The sequence below is a fragment of the Athene noctua genome, chromosome 4 (genome assembly GCF_965140245.1).
Source record: "Athene noctua chromosome 4, bAthNoc1.hap1.1, whole genome shotgun sequence".
Lineage (NCBI taxonomy): Eukaryota > Metazoa > Chordata > Aves > Strigiformes > Strigidae > Athene > Athene noctua.
The window spans coordinates 60,143,588-60,162,782 of record NC_134040.1 but is presented as its reverse complement, the minus strand read 5'-3'; the positions used below and the strand labels follow the sequence as shown (position 1 = coordinate 60,162,782).

General features: G+C 43.6%; 1 protein-coding gene across 4 annotated transcripts in view; it reads right to left on the bottom strand.

The window, feature by feature from the left end:
• The window catches only part of PPP3CA (protein phosphatase 3 catalytic subunit alpha), a 197,851-nt gene extending 184,221 nt beyond the window's left edge, over positions 1-13,630 (bottom strand). For 2 of the 4 annotated variants that reach the window (XM_074905517.1, XM_074905518.1), the window contains exon 1: positions 12,997-13,630. In XM_074905517.1, the coding sequence (XP_074761618.1) occupies positions 12,997-13,054 (58 nt within the window). In that variant the 5' untranslated portion in view covers positions 13,055-13,630. The remainder of the gene's footprint in view (positions 1-12,996) is intronic. The other 2 variants (XM_074905516.1, XM_074905519.1) reach the window with 1 other exon arrangement.
• Positions 13,631-19,195: the final 5,565 nt, after the last annotated feature.

Here is a 19,195-nt window from a genome sequence, read left to right as displayed (position 1 = left end):
CATTAGCAGACATAGCCTTTCATTTTTAAAGGCAGATTTCTGTATTTCATGTTTGGTCAAAAGGTCTGTGAATTGATAAACAGCGTTTTAATTATCCATTTAGAAGTGTTCAGTAAATGATCACAGAATGGTTGAGGTTGGAAGGGACCTCTAGAGGTCATCTGGTCCAACATCCCTGCTCAAATAAGGCCACCTAGAGCCAGCTTCCACAGCCACATCCAGATAGCTTTTGAATGTCTCCAGAGATGGAGACTCCACAACCTCCTTAGGCAACCTGTGCCAATGTTTGAAAACCAGAATATTCACTTACTGCAAGAGATGTCAATTTGTGCCCATTACCTCTTGCCCTGTCACTGGACACTACTGAGAAAAGCCTGACTCCTGCTTCTTCATTTCCTCCCACCAGATATTTATACACAAGGATGAGATCCTCCTGAGCCCCTCCTCATATGAAAGATGCTCCAGTCCCACAGGATTTCTGTCGCCGTGCACTGGACTTGTTCTAGTATGTCCATGTCTTTCTCATACTGTGGAGCCCAGAACAGGATCGAGCACTCCAGGTGCAGCCTCACCAGTGCTGAGAAGAGGGGAAGGAACACCTCCCTCGACCTGCTGGCAACAATTCTCCTAATGCAGCCCAGGACGCTGTTGGAAAATCCTCTAAAATGACATATAAAAACCTGTGTCTCCAACTCCCATAAATCTGGGAGGGTGGGAGAAAAAAAAAAAGTCTAATATATGTTCAGACACCATAGCAATCGGATTATAATCAAAAAAGGTTATCTGCAGAGTAACTTCCTGTAGTACTTCTAAGATTAGCCTAGGTTATACGAAAACACTATCCTACAGTGAAGTATTGTCTGTGACAATAGGATACAAGATGTGAGGTTAATACTGTAAAAAAAGTTCACACAGAGTTAAGACTTTTGTTGATGACGGCAATATCCCTCATCTTCTGTGTGGTAAACAGATAGTATTTACATGTGATGTAGCTGTCACCTGAGATTCAATGCTCCAGGGAAGCAGCAGTACCTTGTTAAAAAGAGTAAGAGTGTGCTACTCCCTAATGTGCAAGTTCTTTATATGTATAAATTAACTTTTATCTACATTTAGATTTCACACAGAAACTGTGAGATACAGTGCAACTGCAGAAAGTCCAGCAAAGGGCCACTAAGATTATTTAAGGGACTGATCTCTCCTATGATGAAAGGTTGAGAGCTAGGACTGGATCAGATGACCTCCAGAGGTCCCTTCCACCTCAACCAATCTGTGCTTCTGTGAAGTTGTCAGAGATCATACTTTTTAGTTGTGAGTGACTGAGAAAGCAATTCTGACCCATAATTTATAAAAATTAAGGATACACAGTTTCTCCAGTGGAGTGGTGAGCAGAAAGTTAAATAATAAAGAAAAACACCCACATCTGTTAAAGTAGTCAACAGCCCAGAAGCTAAAACTAATCTCTCAAAATGAATGCAGGTTCATCCTCTTTTGTAGTACAAATATGGCTTTTTGAGTTCACTCCTCCATCCCTCCCTCTACCAAAAGTCATCTCATCTCAGTATGCTCAAAAGATAGCATCTCAAAGTCATTTTCTCCTCCTTATTACTAATAACATAAGGACAAACAGCTTGAAAGTTGTTACAGTTAACAGAAACTATAAGCACTTTATCTCAGGAAACTCTTCTTAAAGATGCAAAAAGATCATTCACTGTTAATCCAAACTAAACTTAGAACCCTATACACACAGAGTGTATGAGTAACTAAAAGTTTCACCAACTGCCTTTGCCAGTTCTCTGCTTGTTGATAGTCAAGCTCCTTAGTAGCTACCACATAGCTTCTCACCCTGCTGCACAGACACTACTAAGATATTCACCTGAGCCTACATAACTTATTAGGCAAAGCACTCCTAAAACAGCGCTCTGCTTTTGATTTCCAAACTGGATAGGATTCCCTAAGTAACACTTTACTGCACTGAAAACACATACCCTTGCCCACTGTGCTCTTCATTTCTTCCTTTCAAACTCCTCAGCTTTATGCCCAATGTACCTTGTTATGCCATTAGGCTCCTCTAGTAATCACAGACATCACTTGTGACACAGAACAGCAGGTCTCTCAGGGAAGAAAATAATGCTCCAATGCAGATCTGGTATGTACATCTTCAGTACTACCAGTGTGATTTTAATATTAAGACTTACTCTATTATACCAGAAAAATAAGTTAAACAGGTAGATTTCAAAGATTTTACTTAAGGCAAGCCAGATCTGTTCATTACTGAAGAAAATATATTTGTAAGGGGACACAAAAAAATTTATACATGAGAAAGGCTCCTACTTGTTTTTGCAATGATAAAGCACAACCACACATACAAGAAAAACATTTTAGACTACACTTCTGAAGACACAGCAAACCAGCAAACTATTTCTTGGGAAACCAGCCACCTACAGACAGACAAGTCCCTTTCCACTTGCTAAATAAGAGCACTGCAAAGTAGAAGCGTACTTCACTCAGTGTTAAGAGCTAATGCTGTCCTGCCCTAAACTGTGTAAGATCAGATATAACAAAGCCGTTTAAACCAGAGAGAAATCATGCACCAAAAAGTAAGGCCAAAATTCTAAGTCCTCAGATGATGACTTGATTCACAGTTTACTCAAGTTAATGACAAGACTCCAACTCCTGCAGATTTCAGTGGGTTATGAAACAGGTCCTGCAGAGGGAAATGTTCCAAGTCACAAACAGCATGGCATATTTTGATACCTAACTGCCACCACTGCCTATGAAGAAATCCCTGGTGTAAAACAGAGAACAAATACAATAATCTTGCTTTCTCATTTTAAAAATGGCATGAAAGGAACAACAAAAGAAAGTTATTGAAGAGAACTAGATTGTTCCCAGCTGTTATCATAAAATACTACAGCTGTTCGTGTCATTGCAGCTAATGACCAGTTGCACTTTTTCAAAGATTGTAACACAGTATGACCATTGTAATCTACATCAAACCAACACTTGGCAAGCACGATGGAAAAGAGACTAAAAAATTATTTAAATTGTTTGTTTTGGGGTTTTTTAAAACTTTCTGTTCATGGGTTGCTTTTTGTATTTGGGGGGATAGGAAGGGATGTTGTATGAATGGTTCTGCATTCAAATTGCGAATTATGTTAAACTGCTTAAAAAATGATGGTAAATAAATGGTATTAAGTTATTAAAATTGTCTTTTCCAGTAATAAAAGCAGAATTCAGCCAAGAAATCCTGAATTTGTTATTGAAAAGAAGTGTGCTGAATAAAACTATCTCAAGGCCAAAGTGGCTGATAAAACATCTTTTCTCTGGAACCAACAACAGGGTGAGCTTCCCTATCGAGACAATTTTAATTGTTTTGTTTACTGTACTATATGTGAACCAAATCAGATTTTTTATAAGAATTCAAATACAAAAAGAAAAGGTTAAAATAGAAAAAAACTCACACATATAGACACAGAAAGAATTTTCAGATTCAACTCTCTCTACTGGAGCATTACTCCTTAACAGATGAAGAAAAAGCTAAGGCAAAGTATATATTCCTACATCAAGTCCCCACAGCACCTGAGACATACTATTTTAGGTAATTTTGTGTCACTTCTAGAGAAAATAGATTATGTGTTCCCCTCCAGCCATGTGCCTTTCCCTCAAAACTCACCCATACAGAACTATAGACCACAAAGAAGTCACCAACTTGCACGGATTTTTTTTTTCTTCCCTAGTTAACAATGAAATCACTAATCTATTAAGAAAACTAGCATTCATGTTACCAGTTTCTCCACTTCAGGACAGAAAAGCACTTCCAGAAGAATTCCAGACACTTCAGAAAGACTAATCATACACAGCATACACCCATTTTCATAGGAACCAATCTGGGACTCAATAACAAGTAACAAATAGTCTCAGCAAAAGAAGAGTAGAAAAGAAGCAACCTTATCCAAAGAAAGAGAGAAATAATTGTTAAACACGTACTCATAACCAAACACAGCAACGGAAAACATGTCAGAAGCCAGGCCTCTTTTTCTCGCTTTGGGCCATCTATCTAGATTGAAAAGGATTTCTTTCCAAATAATGGTTACTTCAAAACATGAACAACTCAGGAACTTTGCTTTATGCAGCCACACAATTACTGAGCTGTCACTATCAGCAAGTTAAAAAAAAAATAATTTAAGAAGTCACACAAGCTACCTTCAAAGACACTCACAAAAGCTTAAATTAAAAATTAAAAACTAAACACACACTAAATTAGGCCAAAAACCTGTAGTTTGGATTCTATTAATTAAGCCTATTGAACAATGCCCAGAATGAGTGTTAAAGACTGTCTGCAGCATCACATCTGCATAACCCATTATTAACACATGTTATTTCCACCATTCCAATCAGAAGTTCAAAGTGCACTTCCTTTCTTGTGGCAACACTATGCAGGCTTGGTATTTCTGTATAATTAGCAAGTATCAGAGCCAACATTATAGCAGAATTTGCTCCATAGCAGGTTAGTTATACTTTTTCACTCCACTCCATCTGTTCTCTATCATACAACAGTCAGGACGACTCAAGGAAAGTATTTTTTGGCCAATGCAAATCCAATGCAATAAAATGCCTAAACTGCATATGCCTCTAAAAGATGGGATGTAGAAAAACAATATGGTGTAGAATACTCGTATTGTTATACCAATACCTGTCTCCATCAGTACATGTTTAATCCCATTACAGCACTTCTCAATTTTGAAAGTCCTGTAATGCAGGAGACTTCAATTATTTTATTGTCATATGTGCCTACCTGAAAGATGAAAAAATAGCTATTAGTATTGGAAGACTTAACACAACCACATTTTAGCATAGTTTTCTTTCTTTACCATAAAGATTTTGCAGAATCTCTACACAGACTAGGTTCTGCACCTTTTATGCTTAAAGTTTAAGCTGGAGGTTTTAAAGCTCACTCATCTGTGATGAGCTTCAGGGGTTTTTATCAAGTATTACCAACTTCACCAAATCCAGCCTTCTGTTGCTAGCTATAATAACTTCTGTGTCTGATTGCAAAGACACCAAAGCACGAGTGCTTATACTGTCTCTCCAAGTTAATGAAAACACACCACTGTCTATGCTAGCCCTCAGAGATTTTTGCAAACTACACAAGTTAAAACTAACAGTCACGCTGTGAGTTTTTAACATTACTGCTAAGCAACCTGCAAGCAGCAGCTGAACTGCAAAGTAGAGACATCCTTCTGTGACAAGTTGGGTAGAGCTTGAGCAGCACACTGATAGTGGATATTCACTGAAAAGAAAGCTAGAGTCAGCAGCTGGCTGCAGAATTACAACAGAAGCCTGAGGAAGGGGCAGAATATACTTCCCCTATTCTCACATGCTTCCCCAGGCACCTTCAAATGCCTATAGATGCACCAAAGGAAAGACACCATGTTCAGTCAATCTCTTGCATTAGGTACTCACACCCAAATCACAACTACAAGGCAGCACTTACACTGCTCAACATACTCAACAGTAAGTATGAGAACAATAGGGAGAAAAAAGTTTGTAGGAAAGGAATAGACAGGAAAAGAAAGGACATATTGAAACACAAAGCCAACTCACCAAAACCAAAAGGAAACTGCAACAGGAGTACAGCACAGCTTTATTTATTTCTAAGTAGAAAGAAGTCTGAGTGGTAGATAATCCTCAAACTAAATTTTTTTCAAAAACTTCATTAAGTACACCCTAAAAGGACATAATGTCATTCATCTACACGTTAAGCACATCCAACCCCCAGACACCCAGAAATTCTAACTAAAAACACCATTTTTGAACTCTAGTGACCTTCCACTCTGCTCCTTCCCTCTCCAGCTCCAAACATAAATGGTATTAGTTGGAAATTAGTTGGAGATTGTGTTGACATCCTAATTCAATCTTAGATAAGACAGTCATGTTCTCCTCATACAGCAGCGTTGCCATGTCAACGTTAACATGACTAACTTCGCTTATAAATATAGATATCATAGTCACTTTAAAATGCACGTAAATGACTGTCAAGGAGGTACTACTCTGGAGGTGTTATTTCAACAGTAGTGGCTTTCTGGTAGAGGAGTAAGTAGGGTAGGAATAAGTAGTTCAGGTTTTTATCTTCAAACGAAAAATTTACCATCATAGCACTTATTGTCTCCCTGTTTCTCCACACACACACTTCTATCTCTCCCTTCATTCAATAATTGAAGGAAAACAACAAGAATGTACCTGGGGTACAACCTTCAGCAATAACACATCTTAATCTACAACCTGAGTGACAGATCACTCAATGAGCCACGCACTTACATGAACTAGGCTGCACATAAGCTATATATTTTTCAGAACTGGGATGATACTTTCCACCATTATTGATTGAGTAGCCATAAAATGATCTTTTATGGGAGAAAGTCAAGGTAAATGACTGATAATCAGAACAGGAAGTTATTTAAGTGTTCAGCTGAAAAACCATTATGCAATAGTAACTTGCATTTGACTTGTGAAACCACATACAAAAGAATATAAGAAGGCACCTTTTCATGAAGATGATTTGAAGTGGCTTTTACTTCAGAAACTTGTGGCTTCTTTTATGGCACGCTTGAGAAGTGTTAAACAGTATCTCTGTATCTTAAAATACTCTTAAGGAAGTACTTTTCTCCACATTCTTTAAAGGTCCAAAGAGGGAACTACCCCACTACATGCTGCTTCAACGTTACTGGGAAGCCTTGGGTGAATTAACATTCATATTTAAAATGAAGTACTGAATTTAAATTATAGTCCTGCTTTTGTACTTTAAGTAGGAGCCACTCAGCAAAATAGAGTAAGCTGAAAACCAAGATGAGTTTGGAGTATCCAAGCTACAGGTACTTATTTATTGACATTACCCAAAATTACTTTTGACAGAAAATCCCTTCAGAATACCAGACAGGAAAGAATGTGACAAGTTCTGGAAGTCATGGAGCTACAAAAAATAGTTTAAAATATCAAGTTACGTAATCAAAGGCAAATATATTTTGCATTTGATCTCCCTGCCACAACCTGCATAGAAAAGCAAGAATAACCATGCAATACTTATCATCTTTAAGTGGGATGCATGCAATGGAAGTAGATACCATTCAATTTGGGAATGGAGAGCAGAGAGGAAACAACTGTTCCGTACAACATCCCTCTATGGAAAATGACCTCAACTGTCTCATATTTTCCGATTAAGTTAAATGCTGATAACATCCATCATGAACTTCTCTTTCAAGTTTCTCACCACCACCAGTGGTATCAAAAGCACCAGCTCTCTTGATAGGCTCAGCCAAAAAGATCAGGTAACAGAAGACTGCTTTAGCCAGAGAAACAAAAGCAACTTCATCCCTCACCTCATATCAGTCTGAGACAGCACACTCAGTGAGCCACTCTCATAATATAGACCATGAGAAAAGCCTCCCACCTATGCAGTACAGCAAGAACTACACAAGAAAGGCACCCTTCAGTGTGAGCACAATTCTTCCCCTACACCCATAGAGCAAAAGACTTGTTTTGCTAAAGGGCTTATTTACAAAATGATCTTAATGACTAAGAGGTTCCGTGAGTTCACAAATCAAAATAAATCATCAGCTTTATTACACAAGCATAACTGTCAAGCACAGTACTTTAGTTTTGTTTCAGTTTCTCATTACTACATTCACAATCCTTTAGAAGTGTCACATACCCGTCACACATATATACAGGTTTACACAGTGTAAAATACACAAAGACTGCAGTATCCAAGCAGCATCCAACTGACAGAACCCACTGGTCTTACAAGTATTAACTTAGTTTTGACCATGAGATAAGAACAAAGTAGTTACATATAAGAAAATAACAAGCCAACCTATTTTTTTTTTTCTTAAGTAACCATAAGCCTATGCAAGTATATTGAGTTGTTTTCTGCTCTCAGCTGCATCTCATATCGCTTGCTTCACCAAGGTACCAGGGAATCTGCAATTACAGACTTACCAAAGCTGAGGTGGAGGAACACCCATTCCTTCAAATGAAGGTAAAAGTGGATGGAGGAGATCAGATAATGCCCAGCTGTACCAGTGCCACCTTTCTGACAAGAGCTGAACATGGATTCTCTAGTTAAATAACACTCCTTAAACCCAGATGCAGGCTTCCTCAGAGCAAGCAAGCACATTCCAGAAAAATAGAGCCAGCTTTCCTATGCCAGAGCAACTCCTTCCTTTCCCTTATGAGAATCAGGCAGATTCTGAATCTTCAGCACCCTCAGAAGAGGGGCACATAGCCATTTACTGTCATTAGACAGCTATAACTATCCCAGTAACACTGATCCTTATAATACATTTCCTAACACTCAAATTTACATCAAAACATATATCAATTTCACCAATGCAACTGACATTCAGGTCATCACACAGTTACTCAAAAAAAAAAAAAACCAAACCCACAGAAGGGCAGCCCAGCACTTGCAGAATACATCTATGCTGGAAAAATTGCACTTGATTCAGACCAAGACCGAGACAGGCTTCTGCAATACACCAATACTGGATTCCAGCCTGGAGCAAAAGCCTTTGGCAAGTACACACAAGTCTCCCTGGACTAATGGAAACTCTAAACTTCATTGCTAATTCCCATTATTGACAGCATTTCACCTTTCACAAATCTGAAATTAACACTGATGGCTGACATACTGATCATGAGCTGGCATTCATATTATATTACAAACAGCCAACAGCCTGAACATTAGAAGACCATTAACAATGACACAGTTTAAAATCCAGGGACAGCAGAGACCTAGTTTTTTTGGGTATTGTCAATTGTTGATATAACTGTGTATACCTCCATATGCAACGCACAGAGGAAAAAGGAGATTGCCAACACCAAGGTTCACAAGCCATGGCAGGAGCCCATCTAAACAGCCAAGATGAAAGGATTTCCTTAAAACTCCATTTTCCTTCAAAGAAAGGAAAGGAAAAAAAAAAAAAAGAAAGAAAATGAGAAAAAACAAAACCACTCAAAACGTGCATAACCATCTGACCTGCCCAGAAGAATCAAAACAATCGTTGTACCTAGCGAAGAGCAAGATTTCCAAGAAATACTGACTTTACTTCTTTGTATGACCACTCCAGTTCACTTTCAGTTTTTATTTAGGATTACTCTGCTTTAGATCAGTATTTCTAGAAGGCAGTAATGCAACACTGAATATTTTGAAGAGGTCAAGTAACACGATACACAGATTTTTCCCTCCAGGTCAGTGGGGTTCAAATCTTACTAATGTCAGTAGTGACCAAAAGCTGTTGACATCAGACAGCTGTTATGTGACCCATGAGGAATGAGCTAGTATCCTCAATCCAGTTTTTCCTGGACAGGTATTCCTACCTTCACAAGAACAACCAAGCCCACACTGGCTGTCAAGTCCCAGGAGTTAAAAGCAGCGTGTATAACGAGTAGCTTTCTCAGTCCCGAAGGAACAAGAACTTAAAGACAGCTCTGACCAGCTGAAGACTGCATCATACCTCTTACCAAAAAGGAAGAAATTTCAATTAATACATATGTCAAGTCAGCATCTACTGCAACAGTATGTGGTCCTGAGCCTTGATTCTGCAAGCTTCTGAATGTACAGGTTATTTATTGTATTTGCAGCCAACAAACCAAAGTATTGCTCCTTCACAGGATCACAAAATCCAGAGAGCAAAGGTGAATTATCTAATTTGCAACGTAACATACGTACCATCTCAAGGAGAGCACAAGAGTAAATCAAAAAAAGTACTTCTCAAACCGTAACTGCATCCTCTGGATTCACACACTTTTCCTTTAGCTCCACAGAACAGACTTTTGCCAACTTCAACGTAAGTTAGTTTGCTTCTGAAAACTTAAAAATACACAGACTTGAATTTCTTTTATACACTGCTCATTGCACAACAGTATCAGATCCAAAAATTTCACTCCAACCACCAAATGTAATTGTGCATTAGCTGCATAACAAAGGTTGGAGAAGACCAGGACCTTATAAGCACTAGGGTCTCCTAAGGCTTTTTCCCCTTCTCCAAAAGCACGTTTCATTTTTGATTCAAATCACTAAGAACAGTTCAGGCAATTCAACACAAAGCAAAATGAGTTCGAGATTAAGTCCTCACCTATGGAAATACCCCACTTCTCAGTATATTTGAGTTTTTTAAGCGTGAGAAAACAAAAATCCCACAGCAACTCCCCAAAGAGTCAGCCCTCAGCCACAAGCAGTCTGCATGAAGCTGCCAGAACCATAACCTCTCCAAACCCACCTCGCCATTACATAACATGCCCAGCCAGGATTTTCACCAGTCAGCCCAGAATTGTTGTTAGGAGGAGACCTCTCCTGTCACACACCAGCAAACAGAAAGGGTTTAAAAAAAACCACCAAACTCAATAAAAACAAGCAAAAAACCCCACACAAGGAAAGAGAAGAGTTTAAACCAGAGCCTACATCCAGAGGGTAAAGACATTGCCTTTCCAAGTAAGCTTTCATATGATACTCTAACTTTAAAAAATAAAAAGCTGTTTTCACAGGTTATATCCCACTAACATCAGATTATCTGTTTTTTCTCTCTAAAATACCAAGGCTCTCCAACTACTTGCATAGTGTTTACAAGATGCCTTTTTATTTTTTTTTAATTATTCCTTATCCATTTAACACTGCAAGCCTATTTCAGTTGTTCATCTCCAGAAGGTACAAATCATGTCCTATAGGAAAGAAACAACAAAATAATATTTTCCTGTCTCTATTACTACCACCAATTATTTTCTTACTCAGTTTCCTTACAGTGTATATGAAGGCAGTGTGAAGTGCCTATGATACAGCAAAGAATGATCCTATTATGAATCAGTTTACTGTGTACTACTCTCTTTGGATGCTAATTTAAAACTTTAAAGAGATTTCAATATTTAATAAAGGACTAAACCAGTTAAATCTTCCAACGAAGCACTGACACTGTGAGACAACATTTACCAGGTGAGATGGACACCTAAGCAGCACGTATGTTCTGTTCTTTTTATTCAATAGTTTAACTCAGCTAAAAGTTGATTTCTGTTTTAGTCGCACTATAAAAACATGGAACCATACATACTTCCAAGTTTTCTTAGAAATGGTAAATTCAGATGTTTGAGATACTACATGTGTGAAAAATGCAAAAAGCGATTACGGACAAAATAGATTGAGAAGTACTGAAACCATTGAGGGTTTCGTAAATACAGACGTAATTCCTATTCATGATGAACATCAACTTAAGCCAAAGGAAGTTCTGTCACAGAGAAGATCAGGACATTTGGTCATGTGTTACGACCAAGGCAGATTTTAAAAAGAAAAAAAAGTTAGGCATCCCATAATCACGAAAAAGTCTTCCCAATGGGATGGTCATTTGTTGTTTCTACAGAAGACAAGCATCAGCTAAACATTCCAGGCTTCTAAAGCCTACTCTTAGTGTGATATAACAGACTGACTACTTAAACAAGCAGTAAATATTCCGGATATTAGAAGATAAAGGTGAATTCAAGTAATTTTAAAAAAATATTTATCCTGCTAGTAATTACGTTTGTTGCAACATCTGAAGATCTACAATTTCATTTGGAGGGAAAAAAAAATTAAGAGGGGGAAAAGGCATGAGAAGGTTAGTGTAAATATAAACACAAAAATATAAATAATATGCCTTTCCAAATAATATTTAGGTTGAGTGTTTAGTTTTGGCGTACACTCATGTAAATACAAAAGTGTATGTATTCCCAGGCCATTTCAGTTTCCAGACTCCTGGGTTCTGGAAGGATGGATACTGCATCTAGGACCTGTGCTCTCCACCACTACCTGTACGGGTGCAGGGGTTAGAACCTAACCAGATGGAATACCCTGTATCCAAGTGCACCCAGCTGTGCGGCCGGGGGTGGGAGGGGGAACACGAAACCAACCAAACCGAAACACCAAACGCCTAAATACACACGCACTCCGCACGTACCGAGAAACGCACGTGTGCAATTTATATCAGGCACTGCCCCGGTAAATAAGATCTTGGTCTGTACTGCAGGGCACAATGTGTTGTTCATCCAAACCCTCGTTTGTTTATATGGCCGAGGCTCGCAGCACACGCATACCTTCGAAACCGAGCAAAAATCATGGAGCCGATAGGTGTTTGCGCCGAGCACCCCCACGCACATCTGTACGCACACGCGGGTGCACGGACACGGTACGCCTGCTGGATAACTTCACATCCACGCAGGCCGGGCCGTCAGTAAGAGACGGCGATGGAGGAGGAGGAGGAGGAGGAGGAGGAGGAAGAAGCTGCCTTCGCCGCCTCCCACAGCGCCCGCGGCCCATCGCCCCCCTGCGCCCACGGCCCCTCACCCCCGCCCGGCATCCCCGCCGCGGGTGCCGCGGGGGCGGCCCTGCAGGAGCGGGGGGGTGGTTTGGGGAGAGCGGAGCCCCGGCTGTCGGCGCGGGGAGGTTTCCAGACATCCTTGCTGCATGCGGGGAGCCGAACGGCAGTGACAAGCGGCGGCGCAGCCTGCGGGGGGGGCTCTGGGGAGCGCAGTCCGGAGGAGGAGGAGGAGGAAAGGGGGGATGCCCGGAGGAGCAGGCGGGCTGGGGGAGGGGGCCGAGCCCTGCCCCCCTCTCCCCCAGGCACTGGGGCGGGCGAGGAAGCTGGGGCTCCCCCTCTCTCTCACGCCAGCCCTGTGCAGCGCCTTCAAGGCGGAGAGGGGGAGGCGGCGGGGGGGGGGAAGGGGGGGAAATGCTGCAATGTAGCGCCGGGCGGGCAGGCGAGGGAAAACGCAAACCCTCCACCGGGGCCCGGCGCAAGTCCCCGGGCCGAGCCTGACGCTTCCAGCGGCGGTGCCGCCGGCAGCCCCGCGGTACCTGCCCGGGGCGGGGAAGGGGTGGGCAGACGCGACCCCAGCCGGGGCCACGGCGGGACAACCCGGCCGAAAGGGCGGCGGGGAAGGGAAGGGGGGGGGGGGTGCGGGGGTCGCAGCACCCACCTTTGACCACCCTGTCCGTCGTCGATAACTTGGGATCAACGGCCTTATGCTCCGACATGTCCGGCGGCCGGGGAGGCGGCGGGGCTCTCCCCCCTCGGGCAGGGCAGGCGCGGGCTGAGGCGGCGGCCGCCGCTGCGGTCAGGGCTCCGGCTTCTCCGCTGCGGCCGAAGTTGCCGCGTCCCGCCGCCGCTCGCTGGCTCGGCTGGGCTCTGCCGCGCGGTGCCTTCCTCCTTCGTCTTCCTCCACCCCCGTCCCCGTCCTCCTCCTCCTCCTCTTCCTCCTCCAGTTAATTATTGCTCGCTTTCAATCACGCCTCCGGGTCGGTTAGGACGGCTGGCTCTTCCCCCCCCCCCGCCAAAGCCCCCGGCGACAACACCCGCGGCGGGCGGCTGTCAGGCAGCGCCGGCAGGAAAAGCCGCGAGTGGACGCGGACAGCAGGAACAGCCAGGTTGCACACGCAGCGGCCAGCCCTGCGCTTCCTTCCTCCGCGGCGCGCCGCCGGCTGCTCCGGCTCCTCCCGCCGCCACCGGCCGCCGCACCGGACCGGGATCCGGACCCGTCTCCCCCGCCCCCCGCAGGGTCTCTCCCCTCACTCGCACCGACACCGGCCGCGGCCCCGCGGCGCTGCACACGCTCCGCGGCGCAGCCCCCCTCCCCCCCCGCTCCGCGCCGCCCGGCCCCGCCCTCCCGGCTCCCGCTTCCCCGCGCCGCCATTGGCTGCCGCCGAGCTGCCAATCACTGTCAGGTAGCCCCGCCCAGGTGCGCCGCCTGCGCCCACCCGCGCCGTGGGGACCGGCGGGGCCATGGCGCGCCGCGCTCCGCCGTGGGGCCGCGGCTCGGTGGGCGTGGAGGGGCCGCAGGCGGGGCGGAGGAGCCCGCGTGTGGCCGCGGGAGCGGCCGCCTCTTGTCACTCGCTCACGGCGGCAGCCGCACGCCGGGGAACCGCGCCCGGGGGCCGCGCCTGCGTGCCGGGCCCGCCCGCGCCGGTGCGGGGGGGCGCGGGCAGCCGCCGAGCATCGGCGGCTCCAGCCGCCCACCCCGGGGGGGTGCCTGCCCCAAGGGGGTGCCGGCCCCCGGGGAGGCGTCCCCGGCGCGGTCACGCGCAGGCACAGGCACAGCCGGGGCCGGCCTGCGCGGAAGGGAAACGGCTTGCGTGACGTCCTCCAGTCTGGGGGTTTGCTAATCCATCCCCCCGGGACGAGACTCTCCGTTACAGATAAAAGTAAAAATACGCCCATCTCCCCAGGCGTGCCCCGTGCTCGGCGCACCTGGCGCAGGTCAACTTGCGGGGCGGGCTGGCGCGGGTTGCAGGGCTCGGCCTTGCTGCTGGGGCCCGTCCTGCCTCGCCGTCTGCTCAGACTGCCCCAGCGAGGACAAACGCAATGCTCAAACACGGGGTGTAAAAGTGTTCGTTGTCCCCGGTTGGAAAACCACAACTCCTCATGTTTCTGGGGGACTGGAACGTAATTTACATTTGTGACAGTGTCCCCCATGGCTCCAGACGACATAAATGTTGTTTATGGCTTGTTTATACATGTAGATGTTCAGGAGGAGCTATTCCTGACTAATTTCATGACTAATTTCCAGAATAAGGCTGAGCTGTTCCGGTTTAGTTTAACACTGTGAGTTTTAATTAAAGAGGAAAATAGGGCACACCTATTCTGGAAGAGGGATGTTTACAGAGTTGTTGAATAACTTATGTGTAGATGAGCCAAGAATCAACAGACACCTAACCCAGCTTCCCATTTCCCTCCAGGGTGATGTACAAGTTGCTTGCTTAGCAGATACTATTGCTTAGAAAGCCACAAAGAAAAGGAGATGGCAGTTATGACACATGTTCTCTGCCTTGATTTTCCTGACATTTTTAGGGGACATTTTGTTGGCTGTCCTTGTGGTATTTTCACGAACACGGGAAGACATTGTATGTAACTGACATTCAGTACAACAGCATGAGTTCTCAGCTTGTTCCGACAACCGTGGTGAGCTCCATGTGGTGGGACCATCCTTTTGTCCCACGAGCACAAACTCGCTGAGTAATGAAGTTGCCATCTGAGATTCCTATCGTGATGGTAACACAAGAAAAAGAAACGGAGCTACCGCTCTAGCAAGGGCATTTTATATATGCCCAAACAAATCCTGAAGCCCATGACAAGTCTGCAGAAGGCTCCCCATATGTTAGGCATAGTTCATGAAGCACCAAATGCATGGAAGAATCTGGGCAGAAGAAACCCTACATCTTCATCCCCACTGCTGGGGAGCGCTGCTTAGCGGCACTCGGTGCTTGGACACAGAAGGAGAAGCAGCATGTTAGGAATGCAGTACGGCCAGTCAATTCAGGTATTGCCTACACCTTGTGGGCCACAGCTTCATGAGACGCGGAGGACCAGTTTGGATCCGTTCTTCTGTGACTGCGGGCTGTTTGCATGAGTCATCTGGATTCTTCTTGATAGGCTGCAGTAACAGAGACTCTGGGTCTCTCCAGCTTACACTCGCTCCCCCATTAGTCACGGGACAAGACTTCAGCTCTGATTTTTTAACAAGAAAGTATGATTGTTGTTGCTGCTATATAAAGACATTTAGTGTCACAGCTCCTGCATGTTTATATTAATTCTGAAAGCTATCAACAACTTTTTTATAAACAGTTTTCCTTTGCTTCTAAGCTTTCAATTATGCCATTCACGCTAAGTTCGTTCATTTTATCTTGTGGAGGGTCTTGATTATCCATCTGTTGAATGCATTTAGCCTTCCTTTCCAAGGTAGAATTCCCATTTCAGGTAATTTCTTCTAAAGAAGAGTTTTCAAACAAGCTGTCATAAGACAAACGTGAGTACCACTGCCAAATACCACGTATCATACCACTTCTGCAAGGTATGATACAGCCAAGATTCAGATCACAAGTATAAGACCTCATGACTACTCTGTCATGGTGTGGTGCAATCCTAACCCCATGACTTGTTTCAGGAGCATTTGCAAAAGCCTCATCTTTGCTGTGAGGGAGGGAAAGGAAGACAGAGAAATCACCGAACATCATTTTTGTTCTCCCATAATGATAACAGAGGAGAAAAATTCTGTATTTCAGATCTATGTTAGTAGTAAAGGTTGTAAAACTATTCCTTATTACTGAAATCTGTCCTTTTTCCTCCATCTACACAGGTGGTCCTTTAGTTTTTTCTCACAAAGATCTCCTTTACCATAGACGGATTTCTTTTTCATGGGATCAGAGTCCTATTAGATTCCTTTTTCTCGTACAACAATAGGAGGAGACCATGAAGATCACATCTTTGAATGGAAAGAACACAGGCCATGGATTCTAGGAAAACTCTAACCACTTGACCTCTTGTATCACCAATCTCTAGTAGCATCGTTAGTCATTTCATCCCTTAGTAGACTAGAAGCCCAGCATGATACATTGGAGGCTCTGATCTTCTGAAGAGTATTCACTTCTGATCACAGATTTCGGAGACAACATCTGTGAGAGCCAGGGGAGAGAGAATTTTTTCAAGTCTGAAATAAGTCAGTCCCCACCTCTTTGCCTCAGATGAGTGATTCTTTTCCATTTTAGCTGAGACATGACAATTCTTTTAAGCACACAGCAGCTTCAGAAAGCAGCAGCATCCAGGTAAGGTGGAAGGAGGAATAAATGCCCATACAATGAGAAGGCAGTAATTTTAAGCCAGAGTTTCATAAAGACATACAGACTAACGCATTCCAAAATTTGTCATAGGTCCCATGAAAAATTAGCAATCGAGTTGCCTGGACTTTATTTCAACAGCAAGATGAAGATTATCTTCTACAAATGTAACCATATGTTGCACACTGACTCAACCAATTAAGATACTGTTTTACACTATTGATTGTAAAAGATAGCATTTAAAATTTTAATCATTATTATTAGAGAAAAACTGTTCTAGCTACAGGGAGTCTGTCCTTCACACATTAGCTTTTAGCCCCTGGAAGTTCTGGCTTCACATGTAATAAATGCAAGTTTGACAGTATCTTGGAAGTAAAGGGGAGTTAGAGAGTGTTCTCGAGTACTGTGAATGCTGCATTGGAAAATATGTGCAACAAGGTTAGTCTGGATATTTGTGCTGCCTTATCTGATTGTTTTCCTGATTTTGCTTTTAAGACAGACTTGTAATTGTTTGTTTACTTCCCTTCAATATAAAAAGTAATGGGAATTCTTAACATCTGTGTATCTAAGGCTATTGCCTGGGCCATCACCTCTATAACACAGTTGTCTACAAGATTAAAACCACTACGTACTAGTCTGTGTTGACAGTGCGTCTTCAGGAGATGCTCCACAGTGGAATCAGTGTTCTGTTACAGCCCCTGCACACTGCACTGACTATTATACAAGCACCTAAAACTTCCAATAGAACTATGTTTGTCTGCATCTGACCAAAATAAATTTCATAGTAAGTGCTGCACACTAGCCTTCGAAAGCAGATACAATTTATCAGTACTTCACATGCTGTTTGGTTCCATCATATCCAAGAGAGGAAATTCACCTCAGTGTACAGCACCTAGACAATTAGATCTCCATCAAGGGGCATTGCCTGACCATTCTCTTGACAACTGGTTTCCCACTCTTCTTCTACCTCAGTACACAAGAGGGAGCTAGATAAAGGGCCTGTAGCAGGTAACAATTCTTTGTATCATCCAAACGTTTTCTGGTTATGTTTGCAAAGGGATGGGAAGTTCAGATGGCAAAACATAGCCACATAATCCATCACCAAATGTATCCTCTCTTTTCCCCACACATGGTCTTCATGCATCCACTGTGGGCATTTAACCTGTTGCACTGTCAGCCTCTCTGGAGCTTTGCATGTATTCCCCTTCCATACATCTGTCAGGCTTTTGGCTCAGATGTTTATACAGTTTCTGGATTTAGTCCTGAAGCTTTTAGCAGAATTTATACACACTGTTAGTGATACTGTGCCTGGTTTATAAAGCAAAGCAAAATAGATAATTCTACACAGAGTCATAGAACGGATGATACCGAAATGAATTGTGTTGGAATAAAATGCAAGCAATGGCATCCAGAATACTGGAGAGGAAAAGCAGGTTAGCTCCAGATTCCAAGATGCTGAATCAACATGGAACACAGTAACAAATGGTGCCATGAGCAATTATACAGAGCTTGACTGACATTTGAAAAGTCAACAGATAGTAAAAGAAAAGAACACAAGTGGAAGAAAATAACCTTGAACCCTGGAAATAGTTATACCCCCTGCCAAAACTGGCCTGCTTACAACAGGTTTCAATACAAAAGAAGCATAACTGGTCTTCTAAGGCTGCAAATGAATATTTGCATTCAGATTAAGCCTCTGGTGCAAAACTGAACCAGAAGTCATGCCTGTAATCCCTAGCAGCATGCAGACTCAAAAGAAATCATGCAAGGGACTCCCACATCTGTCCCTTTTCCAATACTGCTGAGAAGCAAGCTAATGCAAGTTTCCTCTGCTGCAGTTTCAGATTTCTTAAGAGGCATGTACTTTCATCAGGCTACTCTAGTAAGCCCAAAGGTGAAGACCAGGTTAGAATTAAGTTTGGAGACAAGTACTGAAGCCAGCATAAGAATAAATCAAGACACCAGAGATGCAAAGAGTCATGCCAAACTGAAGAGCACAGTCAGAATGTCATAGAGCCAGAAGTTTGAAAACCAAAGAGTCCCTATTATAAGTCAGGGCTGGAACAAGGTGAGGTGTAGGAGCACAACACAAAGGAGACAGTAACCAGGGATCAAGACTAAGCAAACAAGAACGAAAAGCAAGAGAGTCAGAAGCAAAGCTACAGCCAAATGGCATTGCAGACTGCCAAGAGCAACTGGTGGAGTTGCCTGACACATCTGCTATTAGAGGAAATTAGCCAAACCTTAACTCCTGCACAGCTGGGCCACAGTCCCAGTTGCCCTATTGCATCCAGATGCAGGGCCAGTAGCCCAGGCATAGCCTAACAGTGAATAAATGTGCATCAGTTTAAAACTTGACCTGCAGGAGTAGCTTGTCCCTATGAATTTACTGGTGCAAGCAGCAGATTTAATTCAACTTATGTATCCAGTAGAGACTGCACCGATTTGCCTAAATGTGCTTAAAATTATAGCTCTAATTAAGCACTGCTAGTTTGTGCAGTAGAAATGCCTTAGTGTAGAAGAAATAGACGATTCTGAAGGCAGGCAACAGTGCCAAGGTTCCCAGAG